The sequence below is a fragment of the Aptenodytes patagonicus genome, chromosome 1 (genome assembly GCF_965638725.1).
Source record: "Aptenodytes patagonicus chromosome 1, bAptPat1.pri.cur, whole genome shotgun sequence".
Lineage (NCBI taxonomy): Eukaryota > Metazoa > Chordata > Aves > Sphenisciformes > Spheniscidae > Aptenodytes > Aptenodytes patagonicus.
This window is the reverse complement of record NC_134949.1, coordinates 165,839,972-165,852,634: the sequence shown is the minus strand read 5'-3', so window position 1 is coordinate 165,852,634 and position 12,663 is coordinate 165,839,972. Positions and strand designations below refer to the sequence as shown.

General features: G+C 38.2%; 1 protein-coding gene across 4 annotated transcripts in view; it reads right to left on the bottom strand.

The window, feature by feature from the left end:
* The window catches only part of NALCN (sodium leak channel, non-selective), a 266,845-nt gene that overhangs the window by 104,744 nt on the left and 149,438 nt on the right, over positions 1–12,663 (bottom strand). For all 4 annotated transcript variants that reach the window (XM_076361468.1, XM_076361476.1, XM_076361484.1 and 1 more), the window contains 3 exons: positions 11,432–11,623; positions 4,051–4,188; positions 83–157 (listed from right to left, as the gene is read on the bottom strand). In XM_076361468.1, the coding sequence (XP_076217583.1) occupies positions 83–157; positions 4,051–4,188; positions 11,432–11,623 (405 nt within the window). The remainder of the gene's footprint in view (positions 1–82; positions 158–4,050; positions 4,189–11,431; positions 11,624–12,663) is intronic.

The window sequence follows — 12,663 nt, the reverse complement described above, 5'->3', positions numbered from 1 at the left end:
TTCACATCTTTTACCATAAAAACACCAGTAAAGTAATGCTTTATTGAAACTACCTCCAAGCACAATAAAAACACATTCTTACTTGTTTAAGTTTCTTCAGATCTTCATCAAGTTCCAGGTTGTCCAAAATGACAGCAACAAACAAGCTGAGTAGAATCTATAAAACAATTGCAAATTATTTGTTAAAGCTTGTCTTATTTTTCTTAAAAAGTACTATGAAATGACATGGAAAAATGAGGGCCCTACTGATGTAAATGGGAGTCTTGCCTTTGACATCTGTTGAACTAATATCACCTGCTACTATATGTCTGCTAGCCATTTTGCAAGTAGCAAATTGTTTTTTAGCTTATCATACAATTATTATATGAATTTTAAAATTTTGAATTCTAGGTTTTATGACCAATGCATTACGTATGTTTAATAATATATCCATCAAAATGTATTTCACATTGAAAATTTAATTCAAATTAAATTCATCAGAAATAATTAAAAAAAAGAAACACAAAGCAGAATCCCAAAACAGCTTGTAAAGCTAAGGTGCTTTTCAATTAAGGTGTGAATTTTTAGCACACAGGCCACCTAATACTAATTTACTTTATGGATTTGCTTAATGCTCAGATTGCCTCTGTGCAAAGTAGCTATCTCCACTTTGAAAGAAAAGTTAGCTGCCTCACTGTTTGCATGCATCGGGAGCCACAGTATAGGAAACTCATGCACTTTGATTTACTATACATTAAATATTGTGTAGATATGTCTCTAGGAAGAAGAATCCCAGGGGAAGAAAGTGTGTATCAGATTATCATATTTTCCTTGTGTAGAGATACTGACCAGAGGCCAAAGAAGCTGACAATGTGACTGATATAGCTGAGAAGGAGACAGAACTAGGAGAGCAAGGATGTAGGCGAGAGAGGATACCACCATTCAGCATATATCCTCAGGCAACTTACACCTTAAGGCAGTAAATTTGTATATACATAGCTTTACAGCTGTCAGCAACTGCCAAGGTTTTAGTCTCTGAGGTTCAAGGCAAATATCCTCAAACATACTGAGCTCCTACAGGCAAGCACCAATTTCCTAGAGATATCAGAAGGAATCTAAGCCCTTTTAAAAGAGTTACAGGCCTAAAATCTTTCTGTGGTCTTGGACCACTGAGTGACAACCAGAGCAGACATATCTGTCCACCACTGTTGTAAATGAAGCGTTAGTTTATCTGTCATTCAGTCACACTGGAAAATTATTCCCCACCTATATGGAAGATGAAATTTAAGTAGCTTAGTACACCAGACAAGGAGTTTGGAGCTCATCTATTCCAACGCAGATGTCTGCATCTGAGTTGGGTGTCTGGACCTCATTCCAGAGCAGGATTCCCTTTCCCTCCATGAACTATAAAGGTACAGAAGACACGGGAAGGACTCCCACCCACAAATTTATAAAATGTCAGTGTTCAGAAGAAGAAATGTTCTTTTAATAGGAAACTGGCTTTAGCAATACGTAGGAATTTCCTGCAGCTCTTAGAAAAGACGTATTACATATGCCACACACTTAAACAGTACCTCATACACTTTTCAATGATCCGACTACTATGAACAGTGGAAGTTAAGAAGGCCTTCAGAATGGCAAAGCAAGACAGAATTCTGATAAAATACATAATCCCTGGCACAAACTACTTCGATCCCTAATTGCTGATGAATGGTTTTGCTATCATTCTGTCAGCATTTTACAGTATGGTGTTTTTCTTCTTCAGATACTTTGTACAGTCTATGATACTCCAGTACCTGCAGCTCAGACCATAGTAGTTAGGGAAGTAAAGTTCCACATGAAAAAGAAGTATAGTACTCATTAAAAATATCACCACTTACAGCCTTGCTGCTTCATGCACAGATAGGTAGCAAGGCATCAAGACTAATTAACTCCCTTCTTTTTTTCGACAAGAACCAAAGACGATGTACCAGAAAAGAAAAGTTAAACGCAAACTTGTTATTTGTTTAACTTCCTCCGCTGCCATCTCAACTAATAACAGGCCTTGCTTCCAACAGAGGTTTTGTTTTCTGAGCTTCAACTTTTCTTTCCTCCCAATGTGAAACCTATTCATTTCTTTCCAAGGCTCTACAGTCTGCTTTGCCAAATGCCTGCAATTATCACATCTCAATTCTAATCCTCCCCCCTCTTCTGGCTGATGAAAGTAATTTCTTCATTTGACTTCACTCTTGTTATTCACTGAGGGCTGTTTATTCTTCAAACTCTTTTTTTTGGTTTTAAGAGCAGCCCAACCATTTTCATGCTCCTTTACCAATTCCACATTATTTTCTTTCTTTAAGCTTCTTTTGCCTCCAAACAACTCTGTCCCACATCGCTTTTCTCTTCCAGGATCTGAGGAAGATCTTAGAACAGAAACTAACAACTTTGTAAGGCCAGGTAATTCTGCAAAGTTATCTTAGTAGAGTTTCTTCATCCATGTAAAATTTGCATAGGTGAATGAGAAGAAATGTGTACACTTATGAAGGACCATGTACTTAAATGCAAATTCCCTGTAAAAGGACTGAGGATGGTGTATAGAAAAGTGACTTCACTCCTAGCAAAATAAGTCCTTTGAGTAAACAAATGGAGAAGTCCCAGATGAAACATCAAGCAGAATACTAAAACTGCTCTTACAGCTAAGTTACTTCTCAATTAAGGTGTGAATTTTTAGCACAGAGGCCACCTGGCAGTAATTTACTTTATGGACTTGCTTAATGCTCATCTAAGAGATAAAAATGGATTCCAGTTCAGACAATGTTCTTGGCAAAGAATCAGAAAAACAGCAATAAGATTCTCTAACCAGTAACTGCTTTCAAATCCATGACCAAACCCCACTTCCTTTTTGCTTTCTATCCCCACTTCCCAAAGGGTTTTAAAGATCACTTCAGCAAGAAAAGTTGCTTTTCCAGACCCCAACGACTCCTCTGACACTTGCGAGAAAATTACATGTCCTATATTTCTGCTGATACATACCTTTGTTTGGCTTATACTTCAATTTGGTTAAGAAGCTCTGAAAGAATCAAATGACCTTTACTGCCATTTATAAAGTGGTCGAGATTTCAACCCATGTAAAGGAACCGTCCACAATTACACTCTGATCATTCAGTCTTTAGAAGTGAAACAGGACAGATAACAAAGTAAAAAAAAGCAGATGGGAACTGATGGAGATTGCATCAATACAGTTAGTACCTTACATAAGTAGACAGCTGAGCAAAGAAAGAAAATGTAATGAAGAAAGTGAAAATATGAGTAAGTGCACCAAAACCTGCAACGAACGCAAAATACAAAATGAGCAAAAGTAGGAGTGAATTAAGGGTGGCTAAAATGGTTATTCCCCTTACTGTGGTATTTTCTCTGTGTTGGTGTTCAAAATACAGTACCAAGCCCTTATTGATATAGGATATTCAAAAAGCTGTTTCCCTTACCATTTTCTCTATACAAAATTGTAATCATCCCATTTGAGATGCATAAAGATATGCATTTAGATATAATCCCCATTGCCATTCATGTGCAGGAACTGTATTAATTCTCATCCTTTTATTGCTATATATGCAAATATATATCATATATTTTCCATGCATTGATTTGGCATTAGACAAAAGGAAAGCAGTGATTTCTAGTTAAGAGTTTGCATCCTGAGGCTTTACATTTCTCACTTTAATGACTGTTGCAAAGGGAATGCAGCGGAAGTTGAGGAGACCATTTCTACATGATAAATAAAAGCACTTGCTTCACTCTGCAATCATCAGAACTGTGAAGGTACAAGACAGTTAACAATTATATTATTAGTCTAGCAGTGTGACTTGGATCTTATGAAGAACACCACCTCACACCAAAACAAAGGCTTACCACCTTATGCCACACGGCTGAAGGGTAAACTCTACCACATCAAAGAACTAATCCTAAAGCCCTCTATGCTGAAAACAAGCACCACAATTAGTTTTAACTAGCTGAGAAAAATATGTAATACAAGAGCTATGAGAATAATTCAAAACAAAGAAAAGCACAGCACGTTTGCAAGTCAAAACTTACCAGAGTAGCAAAAAGATGATATAGTATAAAATAAATGGCAACTACTGGTGCCCACATATGTCCTACAGCATTCAGTGTCTGATCCATGACATCCACCCATCCCTCCTGTGTGAGAATCTGAAACATTGACATGAATGCCTGCAATAAAAAGAATTACAAACGTATTACCAATTCACAAATTATATTAATATGGTTTTATAGACACGTTCCTCAAGTTGATTTAGCAGAGCAGAACACCTGTTTTGATTTTGTTTTTAAATCTTAATAAACAAATGTATTTCAATTTGTAAAGTCAGGTGAAATGCTATTCCATAGATAAAGGAGAAATAAATAGTTTAACATTTGACAGAACTGTAATCTGCAACTTGCAGGCATAGTCCTAGCTCCATTAGCTCATATGAAGCGCTTTTTGGTTTCCTCCAGGGCTGACAAAATAGGAGAAATATCCTGAGCATCAGAGATCATAATTTTGAATGTTATACCATATTCTACTTTTGTGATTATGCTTATTCTTTACTGTTACCTCTCTATAAATATACCTATAATAAAGTGTTATAATTAAATGTGACCATACATTTATGTTACCTTAACAGCAGAAGCATTCTAGGCATTCCACAGAAGAGACTAACCAATACAAGGCAAGGTCACAGTTCTTCCACCCATTTCAGTCAGTCAGATTCTTTCCCTACACATTCAGTAAATAGCGTTCTTTGTGGAACTGTTCCTGTAACATTTTCAAATCCCTTTGGACCAGTGGTGCATGTCAAAAATAGAGGGAATAATGGAAATGTTTCGACTGTCTTTAGTGATAGGAATATATGAATTCAGATAAGCCCTAGAACCCAGACGTCTTAGACCTTTGAAACTCCAACTTCAGCGTACAGCACAGACCAGAATCTAACTCAACACGACCAGCATGTGAGCATGACATGCACATCATACACAGACGTTGAGGACTGTGCCCTGCCTCAGCCACAGAAGATTGACTACGGTATCAAAGTGAAGTGTGGATCTTGATAGTCCTAAATCTCTCAATGAGGCCAGACTGTTCCACAAGTTTCTTTTGCTTTTGCCTGACATCAAAAGTACCGTCTTTCCAGACAGCAAGGATCAAAGCTGATATCTTACTGAAGTTTAATACATAACAAAAAAGTGTTAGAAACTGAAGACATTAACAATGCAGCTTCCGGATAATAGGATTCCTCAAATTCAAAATGATGATACAGTGATAAAGACATATTTGTCTATGCTCTGTGTGCCTGACACCCCCAGCGATAGCAGATTACCACAATCATGCGCTTGGCACAAAGAGGAGGACTCTTCTTGCCACATCCATGAGAAAACAGTACCTAGAGAGCCCTTCACATCAACTTACCCTAAGCCCAAATGCATGCTGGAAAAGCTGAAAACATGTAGATATATAAACTTATGTGCTTGAAAAACAATAAAATGGGTTCTAGTTAGTTTTTAAAGCTGCTAGCAAAACTAATGGGGGGGGACGGACTTCAAGTTTGTATTACTAATTTTAACTACAGGCAAGTACTTTGCTTGGGCTCCTTATCAAGTTTGCAGAGTTTTCAATCAAAACAATGTCTTCTCTAAGCAGTTTCTCCCAATGCAAACAAGACCCTTAAGGTTACACCCACACCCTTAAGGGAGTCCACTCCAGGCTGTGATTTCTACCCTGCAGTGTAGGCCAATTTACTCTAGAGCAGACTGTCCATGTGCGTGCATATAGCACTTGGTTCTGCACCTCCTCCTGGCCCTATATGATGTTCCTATGGCCATAATACATCATTAATATTTGGTGACAAGGAGCTGGTTCCATCTATCTGAAGTAATGATAAGGATGTGGCATAGCTTGCCACACTAGTGTTTCCGTATTGTGAAATCAAGGGTGTATGCTATATGCTTAAAATTTGAAAGAAGGGCCTGCAAGTGCAAAGCTTGCTGGGGTGGTGTAGGAGGGCTTAGTAAGGCAAGGACAATCTAACCTGGTGCATCTTGTTATGCAAGGCATTGCATAAAAGGCACTGCCTTTTTGGAGTGCCCAGTTGGAAAGAACTATTCCCCTGCCCATGCGCAGGGATTGCCTTGGAGAGAGTTCGCTGGAAGCAGGAAGAAAGTTAACAACTAAGCAGTATCAGTATCAGGAGGCCAGTGCTTGAGCTCAGCGTCTGGCCGTCTTTCACTGACCACTGATAAGGATCCTAAGACTAAAGCTTTTTCTCCTCTGTCCATTATAACTAGTACATATTTTAAAGTACAAAAATTGAATCATGTTGCCTCTAGATCACGTTCAGAGGAAGAACTGTGCATTTTTACTCTGTTATGGGTGTCCCAAACATTTAGCTGCTAAGGGCTTTGTAGAAAAATTGTCTGCTGGCTCTCACAAAAAAACCTACACCAGAATCCAGCTTGGTTTCTTAGTGCTGCTATGTTCGGTGGCACTCTGAAGCAGACAGAAGCATAAACACAGTTAGGCTAAGACCAAGGAGTTTGAGAGCTATTTTTACAGATGCTTTTCAGAATTAAATCACACTAATCAAATTTTCAGAGATGATTAAGCCTACAAGTCCAAATCACTCACAAGAAGTGAAGCTAAGGTGTACCTAGAACAGATCAAGGCATCCAAGTGAGCAATCGCACACACTGGGAGATTTCTACATCAGCAACATCTTGACCAAATGTAACGTCCCAACCTTTCCTCTGAACACACAGATCCCACAGAGAACAAAGGCTAGCATAAACTAGAAGCAGCAGAGAAAACTGCTCGCAACTACTCTTCTGTAAATCCTTTATGTCAGCTAAAATCTTCGCTATGTCATGTGTTAGGAGAGCCCAAACATGGGAGCTGGAATTTGCAGTGCCCTCCACTTGCATGTTCCTGCTATTAACTAGCATGCTGCTGACCTGTGGCCAGATCCTCCCCCAGACCTGACCCCTTTGAATTAGTGCTCCCTCACAACCACACATGCAGACTCCTTACACCGCACAAAATTACAGACTCTTATTAGTGATTCCTTTCCTCACAAAAGATCATTATAAGGGTCCTGCAAAAAAACCCCAACAAAACACCAACAAGTGTTATCTAGCTCTTCAAAATACCTCGAGTCTCTCCCTGTGCAAAACCTGCAGAGAAGGAAAGATCTGAGATCTTTAGCTCAGGAGAGGCCTTCTGTAGCCAGGGGAGCATGCATGAAACAAGCAGGAACTTCAGCCTCCTTTATAGCTGCCAGTGGTGCCTGAGGGTGAAGAAGACAACCACCCCATCAGTGCCCAGCACTGCTTCTCAGCTTCCCTTCGTGAGGGGGAGGTGAAGCTAAACCAGGCAGTCGCCGTTTCCCTGCACTCGGAGCATGTCTGGAGGCAGTGGTGGTCGTACCTGACTGGTGTGTCACTCCTTGCTGAAATATAAGGTGGGCACTACATTAAGTAATACACCCCACTGCTGGCTTTAAAAAAACTGAGGGACTCGATAATTGAACTAGTGCAGCATCCTTTCTTCCGAATCACACTAAATTACTACAGTTCATTGCTTTTTAAAAACATATATTTTAATTAATTCTTTGAGGTATAAAGACACCTCTAATACCATGTTGTGGACCCCTCATTAATACAAGCACTAGATTAATTTGGAAAAGACATTCTTTTAACATCATAAAAATCTAATCTTCCATCTAAAACAGCTGTCCATAAAGAATATAGTTATATAAAATGGCCTTTCAATATAATTTAAACATTTTATTATAACATTAAAGTCCAGTATATGACAAAACATTAGCTTTAAGAAAATACAGCACTGCACAATGAGTATGTGCTTCGCACCCAGCAATCTCCTTTGGAGCAAGTTATTTTTAGTTGAAAGGTATACTTCCCACTGTTTATTTTAAAATTAATTTGAAATGCAGCTAGCTGACAGAATCAACATCTGTGAAGATGAGACTTAGAGATTTATGCAAATGGTGATTTTCTGAATTAATTTGTGTTATAGAAAAGACTGTCAATTTCTTTGAGTATTTATACCCTATTACTTAATTAGCTGTTTTGATGATGGACGTCAAACTACCTTTTTATTTATAGTGGAAGATTGGCAAAGGTTCGGTGGAACATACAAGCCGAAGTGCCAGTTCTGATACCTTGTCCAGCTATTACAGGGGTGGTACCACACACATTACTACTTACAGTTATAATGTACTTGACTTGTAACTGCTACTGGTCCATAAAATATTATGGGCCAAATCCCAGTGGCCTTATTCATGGAAGCAGTCCTACAATCAGTGGGATTACTTCTGGAAATTAAAGTAACAGGATTTAGGCCAGTGCTGTGAAATGCTTGCAATCTGTTCTACCTGTGTAAACTTAGCTTCTTCTCCTAACGCAGCCATGAGTGCTCAATAACACCCCGGGAGAAGAGTAGCCGTCCTGTAAAAATGTGGCAGTGGCACTGAGATTGTAACTGCATCAGAGAATTAAGACTACATTGTTGAACTTTTTAAATGGATGATGCTTAGGTCGAACTAACATTTCACAACTTAAGCTTTCTCCAAGCTCAAGGCTAGGAGCAAATTCCTGGTTTTGCTGAAGACTGGGGGATTTTTGCTGCTGAGATCAGTTGGGCCTAGCTTTCACCTTGTCTTGACCCATTTAAAAGAGGAGCAGCATTCCCAGCTTTGTAACTTGAGACACCGAGTAGTCCGCACGTGGCCCCAAACCCCGAGAGAAACCAGGGCATGGAAGTCAGAGACACTGACAATGTGTTTTGTTTTCCATACAGTGATTTTTAAAATTTCTTAGCAGCCATCTTACACCAATGCCTTTGAACGGACACCCCTCCCCCTCCCATTCCTTCTTTGGGGGGCCCAGCCGCCCCCTGTCCTTCTCAGGGCTCAGTATGTGCCGTCCAAGAAGACGTGCAAAAATAGAGATGGCGGATCGGTTAAAAACAGTATAGCAAACATCTGTATTTTTATACTTAGTATTAGAGAGAAAGCCAGTCCATCTGGGAAGTTGCAATGGCCAAAAGAAGGGTGAAATTTGTAGCCATGGCAACACTGAGCTTGTGCCTATTGACTGTTGTCAGGAAACCATGTGAAAACATGCAATTTAGAGGCATTAGTGAAAGAAGGAGGTCTACTTGTTCCAAAACCCATACTGTGCCTTCTTATAAAGCACTTACGTTTTCAAAATGATTTTAGGTTTTGTCTGTTTCAGTGTAGAAGGCACTTTAATGTACAAACTCAAAATCTAGCCTCTAGTGCCACCATTTTGATTAGTGTGCTTGTCCTCTCTGTATTTATAATGGAAAAAGTCCACAGCAACAGTACTGGCCATTTTAGGTTTGCTCTTCCTTGGGGGTAAGCCCCTAAAAATTTATTGTAGCAAATTCTGCTGATGCAGACCTCACACCATCTCCTACGTTATACAGTAATGCAAGTATTTCTTAGTCACATTTTGAAAATAATACATTCCAGGCAAACCCCAAATTGCGTATTTTATAATTGTCTTATTGTAAACTGATTCAGTGGTCGTTATTCAGAGCAGACAACATCAGCGGGAATGCCCCAATCACCCCTCCTTTGGAGGGACAGCATCACTCACACCATCAATCACAATTTTTGAGTACAAAATTTTCACTGACTCTATTACCCTTTTAAGAGATGTTTCATTAGAAAACTACAAAAAGAAACCACATACTATAAAGTATACTTCTGAACCATTCAATAACGAGGTGAATATGTATACAAATAAACAATAGCTAAAAAATAAGGAGAGACTCTTGCTTCTGGCTACCATATAAAAGTATTAAAAATATTTCCATTCAGTATCGCAGGAACACTCCTTTATTACTGGTAACAGGTCTTCTGTTTTTCCAAAACTTAAGTCAGAAAATAGAAAACAAGTTTGGATATTTTCTGTTTGTAAAAAACTCTTATTTACTGGAGTAGATATTTTCTCACTTTTCAAACATGTATTTTAGTATACAGATCTATCTGTTAAAATTCAATATGATAGTCCTTACTGAGGCCTAAATGGCCTCAGATTGAAATGTCCAAAATAATTTAAAACTTTACTAACATCTTGATATATTTTGGCAATGTTTTCCTGCAAGAGGATCTTTCTCAGATACTTACACCGATTTATCTAGTTTAAATGTGCAGGTGCTTGTAAATCTGTCTTATTTTAATTATACTACAATAATTCTTTCAGGAATGTCATTGTCATTTTGCATAAATAATAAAAATAATTCTAAAACCAAATTCCACAATGACTACAAACTTGCAGTTGGGAGTTTTTTTCAGAAGTTATACATGGGAGTTGGGCATACAATATGGTGGTACTATCATTCAATTTAGAGACAGAGGCCTGACTTCATTAGAAAAGCTTAAGTTTTATTATATTTTTTTGCTTTCTTCACCATTTAAAAAATGAATTATACTGAATTCTTAATGATCATACTGGCTGCTTTCCTAAGCACATTTTCTGAAATAAAAGCATGGTGTTACATTATTCCCTGTGGGTAGGTATTTTTTGTCTTACATTTGATGGCTAGCTTCCCATACATCAAGTTCAGGTTGATAATTACAAATTGTTGCCTAGCCATTTTGTTTGCTAAATGCGTGACCCTTGAGGCTGTCTTATTCATTGTTATTTAATTGTTCCAACCAATGCGCTTTCACTAAAATAGATACATTGGATAACCAAGCTGGAATGACAGAAACAAATAAATTGTGACTGGAATGAATCCATGTACACTCAGTCTAATCCATTATTAAAGAAATGACAGTATTTTCATTCAGAACAGTGTGCTTCAATAAATACAGTGTGCTCCAATTTCCACTGATTTTCAATGTTCTGTTCTAAATTAATGCAATGCCCATAAATATCCATTATTTATACCCAAAAGGCAAACATTTATTTTGTCAATGCAGACAGGTTTTATAACCCTGTGTAAAACAAGCATTCCTGTACAAATCAAGAACCACTTTCATAACATGAAGATATAAATCATGTGTAGACATGTTTCATTTTGTGGCTAATATTCACGATTGTGCACATGAATCCTCTTTCTGTAGCATGCTAGACTACCATTAAGCCATATGCTTTGTTGTGTCATCATCAGGGTGCATACATAAAATTTCTCTGTGTTCCCTCAACTGCAGAAATAGAACACCTAACCCAAAGAAAAACTTCACTACTGAAGGACTACAGGAAGACTGTTACACCCAGAAAATACAATTCTTTTATCTATGCATATGGAGATAAACTGCTCCATGGTTCTTAGAAGGAAAGGAAGACTGCTAATATAATAACAAATATGATATATCAATGATAAGAAAATAATAACAAGCAATAAGCACTTGATGCTTTTTATACTTGCCCGTGGAAAGGTTGTAAATCTATCCAGTTCTTCCACAAAGCAAAACATCTGTAAACTGATTGCTGACATTACGATTAAAAGGCTGGCAGTAAATACCACCAAACTCCCAAGTTTTTTTCCTGGTCCAAATATCTTATACACAAAATCCTCCAAAGCAGGAGAAATCTTTATCAGCCGAACTACTCTAAGAACCTGCAAAGAAAGAGAAAATAGAACTGTGTTAGTTATTTGATTGTTAAATTAATCAACAACTTTTCACAGGATCAGAGACTTCAAGACAAAAAGGGACTTGCAGCCTTGTAGCCCAGTAAATATCAGGTTGCCACCACTTGTAACAGACCACAAGTTGTGTGTTAGGTTAAGAACACAAGCCCTGGAACCTGTCAGGCTTTGTCTGTACTTATCTTGGCCTGCCTGGAGATTTGTTTTAGATAGTAACAGCAGTTACCTAATGACCAAGTAACTGTTAACCTACTTTGTCTTTTGCTTAGCTTTTTACCATTGCGTGGTGTAATGCTTATTGTTACGTATCTCTTTTTTTCTAACATATAGTAATAACAAGCTGTAATTTTGCATAGAATGAACTATCTATGACCCTTTCATAAAATGCAGCATCGAGGTGTACAGGCATGGGATGACAGCAGAGGTCTTGAGAGTACAGGCACGGGAGGTCTTGAGAGTACAGGCTCAAGGCCCCCAAGGCTATAATCAACTCGCCAATCACCAACAGTCATCACAGAAACGCAATTGGGTAAAGCTGGTTTTGGGGTAACAAAGGGAACAAAGACATAGGCAAAACACACCACAGATAATAAATCTGAATGTAACATGGAATTACAGACCAGTGAAGGTTTATAGTGTGTTATCAAACATAAGAACAGCTTCAGGCAGAGGTCAAAATATATGTCTAGATTTAGCAACTGAGAATCTATTGCAGTGCTAGGTAAATTGCTCCAGTTATCATCCCTGTTAAAAATTCATACTTATTCTAAATGGACAGGGTCCTGAACAGTCTTTGAAGAAAGCTCTGCTTTGAGCAGCAGGCTAGATGAGATGAGATGACTTTGAGAGGCCAGTTTCAACCTAGATTTTTCTATGATTCTATGTTTTTTGTTACACCAGGTTACATATTCGCATAAAGAACTGCCAACTCTTCTTCCTGTTGATGTCAGGAAGTCTTTCTCTCTGTTTCAGTGACTCAAGACAAAATCGCTTGGCATTGTGTACCATAT